Source organism: Macaca mulatta, chromosome 2 (genome assembly GCF_049350105.2).
Source record: "Macaca mulatta isolate MMU2019108-1 chromosome 2, T2T-MMU8v2.0, whole genome shotgun sequence".
NCBI lineage: Eukaryota > Metazoa > Chordata > Mammalia > Primates > Cercopithecidae > Macaca > Macaca mulatta.
Genome location: NC_133407.1, coordinates 189,179,065 through 189,200,109, shown reverse-complemented (window position 1 = coordinate 189,200,109; position 21,045 = coordinate 189,179,065). Strand labels below are relative to the sequence as shown.

The following is a 21,045-nucleotide window of genomic DNA, read 5'->3' as shown; positions in this document are numbered from 1 at the left end:
ATTGTTTTGTTTTCAGCAGCTTCATTAACTAGGTGGTTCAAACACAAAGTGCATTTCAGCCTGTTCCACGATACACTGAAAGACAAGGGAAGATTTGGGGAAAGTTATATACCTGATATCTGCCATATAGTAACAGGTTATCTGGTATACATTCCGTGGCAAGGAGGCCATCTTCCTTTCTCTTTTAGTAGTACTTGGGGTAAAATCATTTTCTACTATATCCTTTTTTCTTTTTTTCTTACCTTCATTGTGCAGCAGACCATTGTATTATATGCTATAAAATTAATCAAGATCACCTTTGTTTCCTACAGCAGGGTTGCGAGAGAGAATCTTACCTCATATTTCAAGTAGAGTTTAAACCTGATCAGCACTTTTGTAGGAGACTTCTGAAGGGAATATGTGTGTTTCAGAGTAATGATAGAGGGATTATATTATGTCACAATTCTGCTTCCTTTATAAGTACTTCCTCCAATAAAGAGAAGTTGGTTAATGGGTACAAAAATACAGTTAGGTAGAAGGTATAAATTCTAGGATTTGATAGTACAGTAAGGAAATTGTAGTTAACAATAATTTAATGTATATTTCAAAGTAGCTAGAAGAGAATAATTGTAAGCTCCCAAGATGAAGAAAAGATAAATGTTTGTGGTGATAGATTTCCTAATTACCCTGATTTGATCATTCTACATTGTAAACATGTATGAAAATAACACATATGCCTCAGATTATCTACAATTATGATCTGTCAATTTTTAAAAAAGTACTTCTCCAGTTCTGCATTATAATTGGGCATTTTATATTAAAGAATATGGAAAACCCAAGATAATGTTTACTAGTTTCCATTTTAGAGTACTAGGTTAGCATTCTACTTAATCTGATCAAATAATGCTTTTGCTTCTACTGTTGTTAGTCATGACATTTTTCTGACTTCTACTTAAATATGATTAGAAAGTTTACTGTTATCATTAGAATTCAATGATGAATAATACCAGTCTTAATACAGCTTGGTTTGTAATAATTTCATGCATTATAGTTAGTGGTTAGCATGAGTGAATAATATGACATTACTCAGGATCTTGTTAAACCATGATACAGGATCATTGAGGAGCCGAGGGGCCATGGCACATTTAGAGAGGTTAATAGAGGATACTATACTATTATGCAAAAATGGATGTTGCTTGGCTGGCTGTTTAGTTTTCCTTCCTTTTATTTAAAAAAAAATAATAACTTGCATGCTAAAGACATTTACACAAGCATAGAGAACCCTTTTGCCTTTTACCAGATCCCAAACCTAACCTTTTTTTTTTTCTTCTTTTTTCTCTAATCCTGACTTGTCTTTTTATGTGGTCAGTACCACAGCTTTGCCAGAGTTTATTAGTATTATTCAAGTCTTTCTAGTTTCTAAATGTTTTGCCACCTCCAGAATTTAAAATTTGTTAGTGGGCTTGTTAAGACCTATTAAGCAATTCTTTCTTTTGTTTTGAGTGAATCATTTTTCTCCCCCAAACAGCCCTTCTCACATCCTACCATCTAACTGTTGTAAAAATACATATACAGTCCTCTGTTTATGGTTTGGATGAAACCTGTTTCTTGTACTTGTTTCTTGTGATAATAATTACTTGTTTCTTGTACACTACTTCAAAATGTGTGTAAATTGTTATGGAAGCAGATGATTTATCCCAGACATTATTTTAGTGGACAGGGCCCTGTATATTTAAGGTACTTACATTTTAGGAGTGTGTTAATTTTTGCTTAGTATATTGTAAAATACATCTTTTAATTTTGATTGGAAAACGAAGACCAGAAATATTGCTTTTTAAATCATTGAATTTGTCTGATTATAAAGTTGTTGTATGTTCTTGCCTTAACAGAAACTATAGTGTGTAATGATAAATTGTAATTATAGAGATAGTTTTATACTTTCTGCAAAAGCAGTGGGAGGCCACAACATGGTCTGGTTCAGTTCATGAGAAAAATGGCATGTATGGCTCTGGGGCGGAGGAACAGGGAGGTGGTTTCAGGATTAAACTGTTCCACCTCAGATCATCCGGCATTAGTTGGATTCCGGAGCTCAGGTGGTGATTCCCGCTCACCCACCACTCACCTCCTGCGGTGCAGCTGGGTTCCTAATAGGTCACAGACTGGGATTTGTCTGGAGGCCCAGGGATTGGGGACCCCGATCTATGGCATAAGATAATTCTCAGAGTAGAAAAATCTTAGCTATAAATCCTGGGAGTGAGTTTTTCCAGATTGCCTGCCTTCCTTTATCTTTGAATACAAATTTCTGATAGTTTTAAGATACATGCCTACTGAAAGCAAAAGGATTAAAATAATATTTACACAGCAAGCAGCAGTAGCAAAACAGTAAGACCATTTGACAGGAATCCCTAACATTTGCCTTATGGTTTTGAGATTAACCCAATTTGTTTTAAAAAGCCTTTGTGTTACCACATACAATTTTCTCACTTAGAAAATAATGCGGGCAGTTAAGTTATACCAACCTAATTTTAGAAAGATAAATTATGAATGTCGAAATGAAAGCTAAGCAGAAGAATCAGTCAACATTGGCAACATTATAGAAATCAATTTAAATTTGCGTTAAGCCAGGAACATATTGTTTGTAAATTATGAGGCTTCTATGTACTTTTGTATAGCTTTAATGAGAAAGAATCATACTTACTTGATTAAGCATCGGCGTTGCTAATTGTGGAACTAAGACCAAAATAGTCATTTTAATGGGAGGTTGGAAATATCTGAATTCAAATACTGCCTATATCCACAATAATCTAACATTTTTATTGTTTATTTCTTTATTTTTAATTGTTGTAAAATACATAACATAAAATGTGCTGTCTTAACCATTTTTGAGTGTACAGTTCAATAGTGTTAAGTGCATTCACATTGTCGTACTACCAATCTCCAGAACTGTTTTCATCTTTCAAAACTGAAAGTCGATATCCATTAAGCACTAACTCTTCATTCCCTTCACTTCTTAGCCCCTGGCAACCACCATTCTACTTTCTGTCTCTATGAATTTGACTATTGTAGATACCTCATGTAAGTGGAATCATGTGATATTTATTTATTGTGACTGGCTTATTTCACTTAGCATAATGTTCTCAGGGTTAACCCATGTTATAGCATCTGTCAGAGTTTTCTTCCTTCTTAATGCTGAATAATATTTCATCATATCTATGTATCTATCTACACATTTTGCTTGGCAGTTAATCCACTGATGGATACTTGGGCTGCTTCTCTCTTTTGGCCATTGTGAATAATGCTGCTTTGAACATGGGTGCAAATATCTCTTTAAGACCCTGCTTTCATTTGTTTTGGGAATATACCCAGACGTGGAATTGCTGGAGCACATAATAACTTTATTTTCAAGTTTTTGAGGAGCTGTCATATTGTTTTCCATAGTGGTTATACCCTTTTAATAATCTAACATTTTTAAAGAAAGTCTTATACGTATTGCTATAGTTAGTAGAAAATGATCCACAATGAGTGTAGTTACAACTTCACTTAGCAAATTGGCCTTTGCCTTAGTGTGTTGCTGTAAAAACAAAAAAAAGAAAACAACGCCATCATTAGATGTGTATTACTTGTTTCCTATTGCTGCTGTAACAATTTACCACAAATTTAGTGGCTTAAAATAGCACAGATTTGTTACCTTTGTGCTTCTGGAGGTCAGAAGTCCAAAATGAGCCATGCGGGACTAATATCAAGGTGCTGGCAGAGATGCGCTCCTCCTGGAGGTGCTCAGGGAAAATCTGTTTGCTTACCTTTTCCAGCCTTCAGAAGCAGCCCACATACCTGGGCTCTTTGCCCTAGGCCAGCAATCCTGTCAGTTCAACCTGGGCTTCCGTAGTCACATCTTCACCAACTCTCTGCCTCCCTCTTTCAATGATAAGGACCTTTGTGATGACATCGGGCCCACTCGGATAATCCAGGATATTCTCCCCATTTTGGGATCCTTAATTTAGTCACATCTGCACATAGCCTTTTGCCATGTAAAATGGCTTGCTTACAGGTTTTGGGGATTAGGATGTGGTTATCGTTGAAGGGTTATCATTCTTCCTACCACAGGATATTTATTATCCCTTTAGCAGTTCACATCTCCAGCATCTAGATAGGAGCCATTTTTGTTTGCATGGGGAATATTTAGAGGGCAGTGAATCATAAGGAGAAGAAACACATAAAAAGTTTTTTTAGAGACTAACAACAAGCACCAAAGTGTGAGAAGACCCTCAGTGGTAGGAACCCCCAAAAGATCTCTTTAATCAATAAATGAATACATGAGAGGTATAGAAGTCCTGGATACCATAAAATTTTAGTTATCTGGAACCTCAGGGAATACCTTTTCTAGAGAGATTATCCCTTACCAGTCAGAATTTTTAAAAATACATATAACTGGCCAGGTGTGATGGCTCACGCCTGTAGTCCCAGCACTTTGGGAGGCCAAGGCAGGCAGATCACCTGAGGTCAGAAGTTTGAGACCAGCCTGGCCAACATGGTGAAACCCCATCTCTACTAAAAGTACAAAAATTAGCCTGGCGTGGTGGCAGGTGCCTGTAATCCCAGCTACTCAGGAGGCTGAGGCAGGAGAATCGCTTGAACTGGAGAGGCGGAGGTTGCAGTGAGCCAAGATCGCACCACTGCACTCCAGCCTTGGCAACAAGAGCGAGACTCCATCTCAAAAAAACATATAAGTGACCTCCATGGCAAAAGCTCTGATATTTATTCTTTTGTCAAATCTCCACTTTAATTTGTATTACAGAAATACATCAGATGGGTAAAAAATTAAACTACAAATGAGCTCCTAGTGAAAAGGAATGTTCTCCTGCAACTCCTTCTTCTCTTCCTCCAGTCTGACTCCTCAGAGGCAATTACTTCTGATGATTTCTGTTCCTAATTCATTTTTCAGGTCACCCCCAAATCTCTAAATAATGTTTATTCATTTTCTAAAATTATCAAAAAATTAGACATTAACTACTGTGCTATTGCAAGGATTTATGTCACTTATACCACCCTTCCCTCCTCACACTACCCTGCACCCTGCAATCTCATGCTGTACTCAGTTTCTCCCTGTCGGCTCTGAAACTTAGTACCGTACACTTAGACCTACATTTCTTATTCTATTAGTGGGGGAAAGTTCTCTTAAATACACATCACACCTTTATTATCTTTTTTTATTTATCTTTATTCTTTAAAAAGTAATAATTAGAGGCAAATATCTTTTGGCTTTTCTTTTTATAAAATAAGAACACTTACACACCCACCCTGCCTTCCATTTCTCCCTCCCTTCTACTTCCCAGTATCTTACAGCTGTGCTTTCATATTGTCATGGTTGATCATATTCCTTCTGAGACCTTAAACTCTATTCTGTAACGTTACTAAGATTGGTCTTTGCAGTAATTCTGAACATTGAAAAGACCCATATATGGTGTATATTGTTTAATTCTGTAAATATTGTACACTGCATAATGGAATAATATGTTAGAATTAAAATTCCTTCTCTCTTGGTTCGATCTCATGAGCAGAATACTACTGAAACATTTTTTCTAGAATCAAATAGATGAGAAAATTGATCTCTCCCTTTCCCTCCCAATTATGTATACTACATCTTCAAGTTTTTCTCAGTTTTCAGTCATTTCATCTCTTTTTCTTCTCTCCCTTCTCCCTTCCTTATGGAGAGCTCCCTCTTTTTCCAGACTCCCACACAGCTCTTACTCCGAGGCTCCACTCCCTTCACTGCTCTTCTGTGTTGCATCCACTCTTTTCTGAATTACATTTCTCCTCTTTCTTGCTTTATCTCCTCATTTTGCTAGAATTAAAATTTCCGAGTCATCAGATATCTGCAAGTTTCTGTATTGTTGCTACATATTTATTTTATGAGTTGGCTGCAAATAGGATTCACTTTAAATTGCTTTTTCCTAGGATTTGGAATGTATTTCTCCACTGATACCAGTCTGATTCCTGGGCTCTTAATAGGTGACCTGTTTTTCTCTTTGGAGGCATTAAACACCACCTCTTTGTTCTTGAAATTCAAAAATTTAACAATGATGGATCTGAGTGTAGGTGTTTTTTCTTCATTATAAAGGTGAAGTTTTGACAGTTTTCATCCAGACCCTCTCCATCCCCTCCTCTTAACTCTGTAATCTCATCTCAGATTACCACCTGGCTCAGCTTGCTCCAGCCACACTGACGTCCTCTTTCCGCGAACATGCCTGAAGGTCTTTTCACTGGCTATTCCTTTGATATCGAAAGCTCTTCTCTCAGATACCTGCTTGGCTCACTCCCTTACCTCCTCAGAACTTTGTTCAAATGTCACTTTCTAAAATGGCAATCTGTTCTAACTGTCCCATTTAAAATTGTAATTCCTCTCATCCAAGCACTCCTAATTCTTTTATTCTGCTTTTATTTTCTTCATAGTTATCTATCACTAAATTGCATACTAAGTAAAAAATATGTGCAAACCCGTACATATATGTGTGTATGTATGTATATGTGTATAGGTTTGTCTTTGTATATGTGTATGTTTATGTATGTGTGTATATATTTATATTAGTTTGCTAGAGTTGCCAGAGCAAAATACTACAGACTGTGTGGCTTAAACAATAGAAGTTTATTTTATATTTTATTTATTTTTTTCTTTTCTTTTCTTTTTTTTTTTTCTTTTTGAGATGGAGTCTCGCTCTTTCACCCAGGCTGGAGTGAAGTGTTACGATCTCGGCTCACTGTAACCTCTGCCTCCTGGTTTCAAGTGATTCTCCTATCTCATCCTCCCAAGTAGGTGGGATCACAGTCGTCCACTACCACACCTGGCTGGTTTCGCCATGTTGTCCAGGCTGGTTTCGCCATGTTGTCCAGGCTGGTCTCGAACTCCTGACCTCAGGTGATTCACCTGCCTCGGCCTTCCAAAGTGTAATCACGCCTGTAGGATTACAGGCGTGAGCCACCGCACCTGGCCTAGAAGTTTATTTTATCACAGTTTTGGACGCCAGAAGTTTGAGATGGAGACATCAGCAAGATTTGTTTCGTCTGAGATTTTCTTCATGGCTGGTAGATGGCTGTCTTCTCCCTGTGTCTGCTTTATATGGTCCTCCCCTGTAATTCTGTGACCAAATGTCCTCTTCTTGAAGGATCCCAGTCATATCCCATTAGGGCCCACTTTAATGAACTACTTTTAACTTAATTACTTCTTTATAGACCCTGTCTGTAAATATAGTCACCTTCTAAGGCACTAGGGGTTAGGACTTCGACTAAGGAATTTTGCAGAGAGACAGTTTAATTCAAAACATACTTAATTTTTTATATTCTATCTCCCCCAGCTAGAATGTAAGTTTCATGAGGTGAAAGATTTTTTACTGTTGTTCTGTCTATTGAGATATACTTACTACCTAGAACGATGCTCAGCATATAATAGATGGTCAATAAATAATAATGAATATATTATCTTTCTAGTAATCCTATTTGGATTTTGAACCTAAGTAATTGATCCACCTTGTCTCATTTTCAGTCAGTCTGTTACTGTTCTCCTTTTTGTGGAGAGGTTTCTTCAATCTTAACTTCCAAATACTTCTACAGAATATTCTTTATTTTGGTAACCATATATTTAGTTTCTGAGAACTCTCTTCTTGATTCTTTTTCATGGCATTCTGTTACTGTTTTATGGATATTGTATCTTTGCTGATCTATCTGCGTTTAAGAGATCATATTTCTCTTTTGTCCTCTGAATTTTTTGTTTCTTCCTGTGTCATTATTGTTTATTTTGTTCTTTCTCTTACATATTGCTTAAGCATTTCTGATCCTTAATTATGTAACAATCCTTGGTTATGCATTTTTATTTAATAATGAGACAATAAAAGTCCTAGATGTGTATTTTAAGGACGAGACCTGTTATCTGGTGATACAACTTTCTGAAGAGCTGACTGTTACTCCATAGGCTCTCTTCATGGTAGAGTGCAGAGATCTTTGATTTGGGTTCTAAAACTCATAGTGGCTGCCTTAGAAGTCTTCCCAAATAGTTTATTCAGCTTTCTTAGATAAAAACCTTCCAACTTTTTACCTGGTTGCCCAAATTGCAATATATGGAAGTATGGAATCAATGACTTCTTATGTATGCTTTTGTATGTATGCTTTGTTTTTACTTTTACTCCCATCGATTTAAAGACAAACTCATTATTCTGTTCTCTACCCTCATTTTCCTACTTTTTGAATAACAAAACAATCAACCAGTCTAACCTACTCTCTCTATCTTTTCCATGTTGATTGGTCTGATTATCATTTTCCAAGTCATCCAGCGATAAGTTAGAAGGAAATAGGTGTAAGATCAGAGGTTGGGCACAGTGACTCATGCCTGTAATCCCAACACTTTGGGAGACCAAAGCGGGAGATCACTTGAGATCAGGAGTTCAAGACCAGCCTGACCAACATGGTGAAACCCTGTCTCTACAAAAAATACAAAAATTAGCTGGGCATGGTGGCAGCCACCTGTAATCCCAGCTACTTGGGAGGCTGAGGCAGGAGAATCACTTGAACCTGGGAGGCGGTCATTACAATGAGCCAAGATCGTGCCACTGCACTCCAGCCTGAGTGACAAAGTTAGACTCTGTCTCAAAAAAAAAAAAAAAAAAGACTAGAAAAAAGACTAGAAAACATCCAAAATAATTGCAGTGTAAGTCAGAGTAAAGTTACTTAGTTTTAACTATGTAATCTTTTCTCTCAGACCCCCAGGTTTCTTTCTAATATACTTAACTGATCTTTCACATTTTTCGGATTGTACACAGGTCTGCAATTAAGGCCTTACGTCCTGGAGGGATACTTGTATACTCTACATGCACACTTTCCAAGGCAGAAAATCAAGATGTGATCAGTGAAATTTTAAACTCCCACAGTAACATCATGCCTATGGACATTAAAGGAATAGCAAGGACTTGCTCCCACGACTTCACATTTTCTCCCACTGGCCAGGAATGTGGGCTCTTAGTGATTCCAGATAAGGGCAAAGCCTGGGGCCCAATGTATGTAGCCAAATTGAAGAAATCATGGAGCACAGGATAATGGTGACATGAATTTGTAAACCATGTTTATGTGTTATTGTATTTATTTTTCTGAACTCAGTGCATTTAAATAAATATTTAAATAATTATGCAGTAACTTTCTCTGGGTCTGTTTGGAATCCTATTTAGTTAATACTTTAGTGTCTTAGAATCTAGGCTTGAGAATCGTTCAGGTGTATTTTTTTCCTAGAAATATATCTGCAGCAATGATTTAAGGTGGTGCAGATGGTGTTTGTTCTATATAATAAATCTGCTATCTTTGCTTGGCATTTTATAGTTAAATTAATCAGAATATGTGGTTTTATGCATAACATGCTTAGATCTGTATTCTCTCTATGATAGTGCTTTGAACCTTCAAAAATGCACACTTGCCAGCGCTTCTGACCATTTTCCCCCATATCAAATGTACAGATTTGTTCAAGGTTCCCCCGGCCACACTTTTGTAACTGATTGTCTCAGAACTGATTGATATTCTGAGACTAACTTTTTAAGCAATACTGTTTCTAGTTCTAGCAAAATAGCTTTTTTATTTGCAAAGTTGTTTTCTGTTAAAGACTATCTTATGTTTACTGCGAAGGTCAGTGACTCTGTTGACACCAGCTTTATTTCCCCCACTTTTTTTGCATTCGCAAATACAAATTGAAAGGGTAAATTATGTTGAAAGGCCTTTAAAACAGCAGATTCACATGCACATGTTTGACTTTTCGACATTCAGCTTATAGAATTATGGAGTCTATCCAGCAGGCTATAAAGCAAGTGCTTGAGACAAAACCAGAATGATTAATAACTGCAATAACTGAGCTATATTTGGAGGGTTTTGTTACATAATTGCAGTCATAATGAGCACTACAGAATCTGATTATCTTACATTCACAATCTGGAAGGGCTTTTTATTTCACTTTGTTATAAAATGTTCTATGAGAATATGATGTCACATATTAATGCACAAGATGGAGATGCCTAATGAGAGTGGATTATGTGATTACCAGAACCCAATGCCATTTACTAAGTGGCTCTCTATGTTTACATAAATCGTGGGAATACTGTATACATTTCTTTCTATGTTCTTAGGGTTTTAGCTTTGGTTAGAATCACACGTTTTCTCCAGAAATTACTTCACTTAGAGTCCAAACATATTTTTCCAACTATTAAGAAAAATTATGCAGCACATCTCAAAAGATAGCATCTCTTTGGAAACCGGCCTTTAAAAAAAAAAAAAAAAAAACTTCATCTGATTATAGAAATACAAAATTCTGCTAAAGCTGGATACTTTTGAATTGTTCATTACATTCTGTGCATTTAAACTAGAGACTATTTGCTTATTAATATTTTTTGGTTTGCAAGCATATGTAACCGAGTTCATATCATCAGGAAGTCTTAGGAAGAATTTTTTTTTCTGTACTTTAAATGTGTTAATCATTTGTTTTTCTTTATGTACAACTGATATGTTTAAAGTAAAGCTAAAGGCCAGGCACGGTGGCTTACACCTGTAACCCGAGCACTTTGTCAGGCCGAGGCAGGGGGATCTCCTGAGGTCAGAAGTTCGAGACTAGCCTGCCCAACATGGTAAAATCCCGACTCTACTAAAAATACAAAAGAATTAGCCAGGAATGGTGGCTAATTACAGGCGGGCACCTGTAATCGCAGCTACTTAGGAGGCCGAGGCAGGAGAATCACTTGAACCCAGGAGGCAGAGGTTGCAGTGAGCCAAGATCTCACCATTGCACTCCAGCCTGGGCGACAAGAGTGAAACTCTGTAGCAAATAATAATAATAATAATTAAATAGAAATAAAGTAAAGCTGGAACTCTTGGACCAAATCAATAAAGTAAAGCTAGAACTCTTGAACCAAATCAAGTATATTGGGTAAATACAGAAGGGCAATGATGGTAGAAATGATGTTTTCTTTTTTAAGTTGTCATTATTTGTTTTTTTATCTTCAGACACAGTAGGTTTTAAAAATAGGTTTCTTTTGTGTAGGTTAATCACAGAGTAAATCTGCACACTGTACTTTGTTGGATGTCATTATTTTCCCAGTATACCCAGTATAATGTGATGAAGCTTAATCTGAATACTTGGTGTGCTACTGAATTATAGCTTCCTATGATTACTGAAAAATGCATGTATCTGTGTTTGTGTGTGTATATATATAATTTTATTACTTAAAGCAATTGCACCAAAACCAAAAATTGACAAGTGGGATCTAATTAAACTAAAGAGCTTCTGTACAGCAAAAGAAACTATCAACAGAGTAACAGACAACTTACAGGATGGGAGGAGTATTTGCAAATTATGCATCTGCCAAAGGTCTAATATCCAGAATCTATAAGGAACTTAAATCAGCAAGCAAAAAACAAATAACGTTATTAAAAACTGAGCAAAGGACATGAATAGACATTTCTCAAAAGAAGACATCCAAATGGCCAACAAACATTTGAAAAAGTGCTCTTCATCACTAATCATCAGAGAAATGCAAATCAAAACACACTGAGATAATATTTTACACCAGTCAGAATGGCTATTATTAAAAAGTCAATAAAATAAAAAAAATAACAGATGCTGGTGAGGCTGTGGAGAAAAGGACCTGCTTATACACTGTTGGTAGAAATGTAAATTACTTCAGCCTCTGTGGAAAGCAGTTTGGAGATTTCTCAAAGAACTTAAAACAGGATTGCCATTTGACCCAGCAATCCCATTAGTGGGTGTATACCCACAGGAAAACAAATTGTCCTACCAAAAAAAGACGTATATGCTTGTGTGTTCATCACAGTAATATTCACAATAGCAAAGATGTGGAATCACCCTAACTGCCCATCAACAGTGAATTGAATAAAGGAAATGTGGTACATGTACCCCGTGTGATATTAACAGTGATAAAAAAGAATGAAATCATGTCTTTTGCAACAACATGGATGCAGGTGGATGCTTTTCTCCTAAGCAAATTCAGGAACAGAAAACTAAATATTAATACATGTTCTCACTTATAAATGGGAGCTACACATCAAGTATACATGGGCATAAAGAAGGGAACAGTAGACACTGGTGATACTAGAGTGGGGAGGGAAGGAGGGAGGTGTGGGCTGAAAAACTACCTGTTGGGTACTGCACTCACTACCTGGGTGACGGGATCAACTGTACCCCAAACCTCAGCATCATCCAGTATACCCATGTAACACACCTGTTCATGTATCCCCTGAATCTAAAAAGTTGAAATTATTTTTTTAAATGAGAAGATAAAAAAAAATTGTAATGAAATAGATAACATTTATTGAGCATTGAATATTCTGTAAATTGTTTATATATGTTGTCTTTTTTTTTTTTTTTTTTTGAGGTGGAGTCTCACTCTGTCACACAGGCTGGATGGAGGGCAGTGGCGTGATCTCAGCTCACTGCAACCTCTGCCTCCTGGGTTCAAGCAATTTTCTGCCTCAGCCTCCCAAGTAGCTGAGATTGCAGGCATCCGCCACCACGCCTGGCTAATTTTTTTGGTATTTTTAGTAGAGATGGGGTTTCACCATCTTGGCCAGGTTGGTCTTGAACTCCTGACCTTGTGATCCACCTACCTTGGCCTCCCAAAGTGCTGGGATTACAGGCGTGAGCCCCTGCGCCCTCTGTATATGTTGTCTTTATTGATGTTTAAAACAAACTCAGGAATAAATATTATAACCCCCTTTTGTGAATGAGAAAACCAAAGCTCAGCTCTGTTTGTAGTTTGCCAAGGCTACACTGGTAAGTAAAGGGTACAGCCAATAGACTGTATAGATATATGAAGATAGACTGTATAGCTATATGAAGATAGACTGTATAGATATATGAAGTGGGGATGGGGGCCAAGGAGCCATTACTGCTGTTTGGAAATACTTACCTCTCGTAGATCCAGCTTTAATGTTTTTCTGACATCCTAATAATAGCAGACCCTGCACAAAGTGGTTATCAGGGTTAATACTGTGAAGAGACAAAATGATTAGAATAGTTTTACCAAAGATAATGAAATCTTGCATAGTGTCTGCGTTTTTCCATTGATTGGAGTGCATCCTTAGAAAACCGAATGTAACGAAAACCCAGGACATTTTTGGAAATTGTATGCTTTCTAGCAACTTTATGTGAATTTTTATACAAACACTGTTTTATGAGTTATATAAAATGTTCTAAAACTAGAAAAAGCATGGTCTGGTAACATGTTACTTTCTTAGAGCACTGGTTTCTCAGAACATCTTTCTGCATGGCCTCCTCACCCCCATCCCAGGGGAGAACATGAATTTTCTGGGGGATTTCACCCTCTGGGGCTTCCGCACTCTGGGTGTCAGGAGTACAGCTCACAGGCTTTCAGTTTGGCCACAGCTGAATGATTGAGAACTTACCAGATAAATCTTCCAAACCCATTTCTCCACAAACCACTTCCTGGCCATGCAGTGGGAGGCTCGTTTGACCTTCGTTAACCTTTCCTGGTCAGGTGCCAGGCCAGTCCTGCAAAGCCAGCAGAGTTTCATTTTCATTTAAACCCTTTTTTTTTTTTTTTTCACTTTGAATCAAATGGAATTTAGTTCCTCCCACTGCCCCCAACCCAGCTAGAGTGCAGTGATGTCGTCATGGCTCACTGCAGCCTCAACTTCCTGGGCTCAAGTTACCTTTTTGCCTTAGTCTCCTAAGTAGCCTGGACTACAGGTCCACACTATCATGCCTAGCTAATGTTATTATTATTATTGTAGAGATATGACCTCACCAGGCTGGTTTCAAATCCCTGGCCTCAAGCGATCCTCCTACTTCAGCCTCCCAAAGTAGTGGGATTACATGTGTGAGCCATTGTGCTCGACCTCATGTATTATTATTTGTAAAAAAAGGATGCATGTTTTCCCTCACCTTCTCTTCTCTTTGGCTAATTATAAATCATTAAACTTCATATGTCATAGTTAAAGGGTAGAACCATGATCAAAACCGGTTCCAACACCCAGGCCTTTTTCCCAACACTGTGCTGTCTCACAGAGTGGAGGTTATTTGAACCCTCAAGATTATTAACTGACTTTACCCCTATTTTCCATTGTTCAGTTTCCTCCTTTTGTGTAATACCCTATTCCCAGGGAATGAAAGGATTAATCAATACTTGGGGAAAAAACAACCTTTGAACTGTTTCAGGCCATAGTCTAAAGAAGTGTGTCTTGTGATTTTGATACCCGGAAATCTCCAGTGGAGGGTATTCTCTGCCTTCCTTTTCTTTGCAGATGCTGAGCTGAAGAATGGGAATCTGGAGCAGACTTGCAGTGTCGGTTGTAAAGCAAAGAGTAATTGATATTAGTTTCTGTGACATTGAGTTACTTTCAAAATAGCTTTATAAAAATTTAGGTTGCTCACCAACACATTAACTTCTCCCTGCCATCCGCACGCTCAGCAGCCACTAGTTTCAGAAATAGACTGTGAATAAATGTAATGCATTGAAATGGTTTGTACTGAATTTTTTTAAGCATCAGATATTATCTGTGGTTGGAAATCAAAGTGTCTTGCAGTTCTTTACCTTATTATGTATATTCCTATAACCTTATACTTAGATTGCATATTACTCCCTTCGAAGTATTGTGAAAAATATTCTTTCATACAATGTGGGCAGGTAGGAAATAATAGCTACCTGCACACCTGGCTACGTGAGCAAATAATCACAAATCTAATAGACCCGTATCCAAGAAGCCTTTATGCCCGGGAGATAATCTGCATAGATGAATTCAACTCATCTGGAATACAAAGAGAAAATTAGAACCAATAGCAATAATTTTATTAGATGCCAAAAAGTCCTTTGATGCAATTGAATGAGACTACTTGTATTTTGTGTTAGGTAAATTTGGCTTTGGGGACAAATAGAGCAGATAGCACAATTTATTTTCTATCTATTTATATGGTTTGAACCAATGGTTTACAATCTCCCTTTCCCTGCCTCATTGCGGCACTGGGGAGGGAAGTAAGGATGGTGCCCATTTCTGATGTTACTCTTCAGACTGACATTGAAGCTAGAAAATCACACAGATCCCATTGGTAGCTGAAGAATATTCAGATGGAGGTTCACAAGTTAACTAATGTATGCTGATAATCTACTACTTTTGCTGAAAGCTCTAACAGCATCTGTCCTGAAAACGTGAAGAGTAATGTCAGAATTTGGAGTGACTTCAGGCAAAGTCAATGGGAGAGAACCAGAAATACTATCTTGACAGAAGAGTTTCTATTAATATTATTGTGTGATATTTAAAATAAAATAAAAATTTTAAAAATTGATACGGGATTCTCATTAGGGAATGATTAAACACTAGAGTAAAGAAGACATTTTAAAATTGACCTGTAAGTCAGTGCTAAGCTTTTTAAAAAATGGGTTCTACTAAATCTAAGGAGGAAGAAAGTGTAGTAGAGCTTATATCTCTTTAAAATTTAATTTGTTAACTCAAAGATTAACTCCATACCTTTCTGAAACTTTTCCCAAATGAAAAAAGTAATTTCCTTAGTCACGTGAGGACATATTGTTATGTTGAAACCCAGGGAAAGCATATGCTACCTTAGGAAAGAGAACGTTTGCCCCACTGGAAGCTATTTAATGGTATACGGCATGACTCAATTAAGCTTGCTATGGCTTGTCAAAAGGAATTTTCCACTGCGTATTGCTATGGAATAGCCTATTACACACAAATAACTACACAACCTAGCAGAACCAACAGACTAAAAATGTATATAGTTCATTGAAAAATAAAACACAAAGGCATAGCATCCAGCTCCTTCTTAGTTCTTAAAAGCCAGTGGAAATAGAATTGCAGATATTGACAAGAATGGACAAAGTTCAGAGAGATTGGCAGTGGTGAAAGGAAAGGAGAGGGACAGAGCTTCTATCAGCTTACAATTTTTAAGTTAGAGAGAGAAAGACTCTTCACCTATTTATCCACACAAAGTGTTAACAACTTTTTCAAAATGGTTAACCTTTCTTCGTCAAGGTATTCACAGTAATTGCTAGGGTGAGGGGCAGTGGGGAGAGAGCTGGAGAACTTGTGTTGACTTGTGAATTAATGTTACTGGGGAAGGATGACTGTGGGCTCATAGCTTACAGCTGCCAACTCTCAAAAGGGAAGGGAGGTTATGATGGTGACAACTAGCTCTGATGCCACTGGAAATGGTTTTGTGTGGTATTTTTAGTCATGAATAGCCAAGATAACGAGTTATACCACATTTTCACCTGATAATCATTTATCTTAAATTGATCATAAAAGCTTCAGGTTAAGTCCTATATTGTAATAAATGTGTTTATAAACACAAAGTTAATCTTTGAGTTAGCAAATTAAATTTTAAAGAGATATAAGCTCCACCACACTTTCTTCCTCCTTAGATTTAGTATAACCCATTTTTAAAAAAGCTTAGCACTGAATTACAGGTCAATTTTGAAATGTCTTCTTTACTCTATTGTTTACAGCAGACATAACACAAATCAAACTACCTATGTTCGTTCTTCCTTAAAAGACTGCTTTGTGATAGTAAAGATAATCTCTGTAAATCTTCTATATGAAGCTGTACCTCTGCCCATTAATGCATTATTTTCAGCTACCTAGTCAACTTGGCCATATAGAATTAATTCAATAGATTCTTCTTACACCCAACAGTATTGAGTTGGCAGAAGCAATTTGATACAATTTTAGAAAAGGTGGTTTTTGAACCAGGAGAAGTTTAAGTGATATCTGTGTCAGAGCCTAGATTGAGTCAGTCAGGCATGTTTCAAGAGCAAGGGACAGTGTGGTAAGGCATGAAGGGTTTAGGATGCACCACCAGGAAGCATATTACTACTCCCAACAAAGTGGAGGTGTTCATCTATCTGGTCACACCTTCTATTAATACATCCACTGAGGACTACAGTATCTAGTTCATGTCTTCCCCATCAGAACTTTTGCTACCATCCTGGCTGAATTCATCATGTCTGTGGAAAACCTATCCAATATCCTGCCTTCCTGGCTCCTTGATTGCCTCTTCTCCAACAGCTTTTGTCTCCATGTTCTTCATTCAGTAACTGACACTCCTGAGCATTTCCTAGAACCTGGCATTGTCTAGAGTCACACTCTCCAATGGATCTTTCTGCATTGTTTTATCTGCTCTATCAAATATGGACAGTACCAGCCATATGTGTCTATTCGTCACTTAAAATGTGGCTAGTGTGACTGGGTGAAGTGGCTCACACCTGTAATCCCAACACTTTGGGAGGCTGAGGTGGGCAGATCATTTGAGCCCAGGAGTTCGGGATCAGCCTGGGCAACATGGCAAAACCCCATATCTTTAAAAAAAAAAAAATATATATATATATATATATATAAAAAATATAGATATAAAATAAAAATATATAATATATTATATATAATATATAAATATATATTATATATTTTATATATATATATAGAGAGAGAGATAGAGAAAATTAGCTGGGAGTGGTGGCACGTGCCTCTAGTCCCAGCTACTTGAGAGGCTGAACTGGGAGGATTGCCTGAACCCAGGAGGCGGAGGTTGCAGTGAGCTGAGAATGTGCCACTGCAATCCAGCGTGACTGAGGAACAATTTTTTTCTTTATTTGTTTGAGACAGAGTCTCACTCTGTTGCCCAGTCTGGAGTGCAGTCGTAAGATCTCAGCTCACTGCAACCTCTGCCTCCCAGGTTCAAGAGATTCTTCTGCCTCAGCTTCCCGAGAAACTGAGATTACAGGCGCCTGCTACCATGCCAGGCTAATTTTTGTATTTTTAGTAGAGACTGGGTTTCACCATGTTGGCCAGGCTGGTCTTGAACTCCTGACCTCAAGTGATCCACCCACCTTGGCCTCCCAAAGTGCTGGGATTACAGGCATGAGCCACGGTGCCCAGCCCTGAAGAAGAATTTTTAAATTTTAATTAATGTAAATGTAAATAGTCACATGTGGCTCTTGGCTACCATATTGAACAACACAGATCTAAAATTTCTCCACCTAAGAGTATTTAATCTCAGTACCTCCTGTTCTTCCAGCTTTATTATTCTCTCATTTTTATTAAACTGCAATCCAGTTTTCTTGATACCTATAGTTTTTAAAACTTAATTCCCTTGAAGACTATCCTTTTCCCTTCTGGTTTTCTTTCTTTCTTCATCCTGGACCCTAAGGTTAATGCCTTACAACTTACAACACAGAGCCCTCATCTCTGTCATTGTCTTACATTCCCATTGCACTTGATGTTGAAACTTGCAATTCTATGTCAGTCCGTAGTAGTCCATACCTCTACTGATAGATCCTACATCGCTGAGCATTGTTTGGAAAAAAAGAAAATCATACAGTAGACAGTGCAGATTGATGTCACTACAAGTTTACAGAACTGTGCAGATTTATTTTACCACAAATTCATGCTCACCTAAGATTTTTACACTGCTCAAAAACTTTGACTATTCCTTGGCCGGCTTTCTTTTCTGTTTTCATTAGTGACTTTTTGAAACTTGGACTATTCTCTACGTCTCTCCCACATAAACCCTCTCCTATTTTCTTTAGAAGATGCCCCTGCGCCGGGCGCGGTGGCTCACGCCTGTAATCCCAGCACTTTGGGAGGCTGAGGCGGGCGGATCACGAGGTCAGGAGATTGAGACCATAGTGACACCCTGTCTCTACTAAAAATACAAAAAATTAGCCGGGCGAGGTGGCGGGCGCCTGTAGTCCCACCCGCTCGGGAGGCTGAGGCAGGAGAATGGCGTGAACCCGGGGGGCGGAGCTTGCAGTGAGCTGAGATCCGGCCACTGCACTCCAGCCTGGGTGAGAGAGCGAGACTCCGTCTCAAAAAAAAAAAAAAAAAAAAGAAGATGCCCCCGCCTCCTCATTGCTTGAGAAAATTGTGGCTATCAGAGTGAATGTCCTTGACTCTAACTTTCTTGACTCATACTCCTCTTCTCCTCAGTTGATTTAGAAACACCACCAGCCACCACCAAGTTAGAAACTTGGAAGTAATGTTCCATTTTTCTCTTTGTCTTTCCTCACTCTTACCTCTAGATAATAACCAAGACCTGTCTTTCTTATTTTTCTCTTAATACCATTGGCATTGCCTTAGTTGAGCTCACTGAGCTATTGAATTTTCTTTCAAACTCATCTTCTTACCTACTGCCTCATACCTCACAGTCTACACTCTCTATTGCTGCCAAAGTGCTCTTCTTACAACAAAATTCCATCATGTCATTATTGTGATTAAAATATGTCAGTGACTCCCACTTAACTACATGAGGAAGTCTGAGCTCTTATATTATACTAAGCTATCTTGCTTTGAAAGCTGGATCGATCTCTCTCTCTCTCTCTCTTTCACACACACACATAAGTTACATTCTCTTTTACTTTTTTCATAGAAATTTGAGTAATCCTATTGAGGAAACCTAATTATCACAATGGTTAAAGTGTCTCAACTCCAGCTCATTGGTTAGGATACCCTTTCAGTAATTTGCTAATTCTACTAGGGCACCTGGTGGTATTTTTGCAGTGAACAAGAAATTTGAAAATACTGTCTTTTTGTTCTCATACTTCTATCTGGTAACAATGTATCTGTATTGTAGGCTGCAATGCTTAGTTTTTCTACAGTGAATTGAAGAAATAGTCAAACCACTTTCAAAACCTTGTTCATTGAACTGAGAGATGTAAATTAAATAGAGAATCCACTACATTATGAACATGCTGAAGCATGCATACAGTGTGGGAAAATTTCAAAATGAAATAGGCTCAATAATAAGGTTGGAATGTCAATGGATAAATCCATAATTGTCTTCTGGAGGATGCTTCAAACCTACAAGGAATATCCAAAGGCAGAACAGCAAATGAGAATATCTTAAAATAGAAAAAGAAGTTGTACTTCACATCAAGGACAGTCAAAAAATAGATTGTTGGGGTAGCACAGAAATGATAGAAAAATCTTAATCTTCATAGTCTTATCAGTTACCCCAGAGTATTTTTTAATGTGAAAAATTAGTGTGATCTGGAACTACTTCTGCCTTTAACTGAATTTGTGACATTAAATAGGCCTAAAACTTTCTAAACTTTGGCTGCCTAATTTTTAAAGTAAGAATAGGTTATCTCTAAGAAAAGTCAATACATTTTGAGCCATTACTATATTCCAGGTATTTACATGACTGGTGTTTTATTTGATCGTGTCTCTTCTCTTTGTAAAAGTCCTCTGACCTGTAACTGCAGCTGAGGCAAAGGATTAAAACTGTACACAAAAGTCAAGGGAGAAAGAAAAAAAATAGTGGAGAACCAAAATAGATCTAAGAGGAGTGATAAATACAGGAGCAAATAAAGCATGAGAAGGTGACGGGAATTACAAGGGAGAAACAGGTGAAAGAACCTCGTTGAAGAGTACCACCAGCTATGTTCACATTCTTGGCAATACGTTCATTTTGCTAAACTGGCATTTCTATTAAGCCAACATGACAGAAAGCAAAGTTGTTTCTGTTTCTCTTTCACAGCAGACCAGTCTGTTTCCAAGCATGGTGTTTTTCGCTCTTCTGCATCTCAAAGTTTGGTGATGTAAGTACCATGTATAATAAAGGAGCTGAAAACATTCTCTAGGACCTCAGTGTTTTATTAAAATATTTATTTTAAATGAACAAATGTAACAGTGTAAAAAATTCTGTATACGTATAGTTTTATACAATTTTAAAATCCACAAAGCTCTAAAACATTGTTAACAATTGGAAAATAAAATTAAAATAAAAAGCATTAATTTAATACCTCAGATGATGCTGTTCTGTTCAAACTATATTGCCTCATGAAATCAAAGCACTGTACTTACTATTAAGCTGTAGGATTTTAGTGTTCAGTGTGTCTTAGCTATTGTACATCACATGATTTTTCAGTTCTTCCACCAATTTTCTCTGTTTGAATTACCGAAAAACCTTGATTTTTCTGTAGTGTCTTATGAGGCTGTTTTCTCTCCAACTTTCCATAAATACAGAATTTATATATTAAAAACAGCTTTAGTGTTTTCAAGTTA

General features: G+C 37.4%; 1 protein-coding gene across 4 annotated transcripts in view; it reads left to right on the top strand.

Moving 5' to 3' along the window:
• Window positions 1-20,780, top strand: part of NSUN3 (NOP2/Sun RNA methyltransferase 3) — a 71,788-nt gene extending 51,008 nt beyond the window's left edge. For 2 of the 4 annotated variants that reach the window (XM_077994059.1, XM_028844709.2), the window contains one exon: window positions 20,519-20,780. In XM_077994059.1, the coding sequence (XP_077850185.1) occupies window positions 20,519-20,621 (103 nt within the window). In that variant the 3' untranslated portion in view covers window positions 20,622-20,780. Of the gene's footprint in view, window positions 1-8,786; window positions 9,147-20,518 lie in introns of those variants that run through there. The other 2 variants (XM_015129246.3, XM_077994057.1) reach the window with 1 other exon arrangement.
• Window positions 20,781-21,045: the final 265 nt, after the last annotated feature.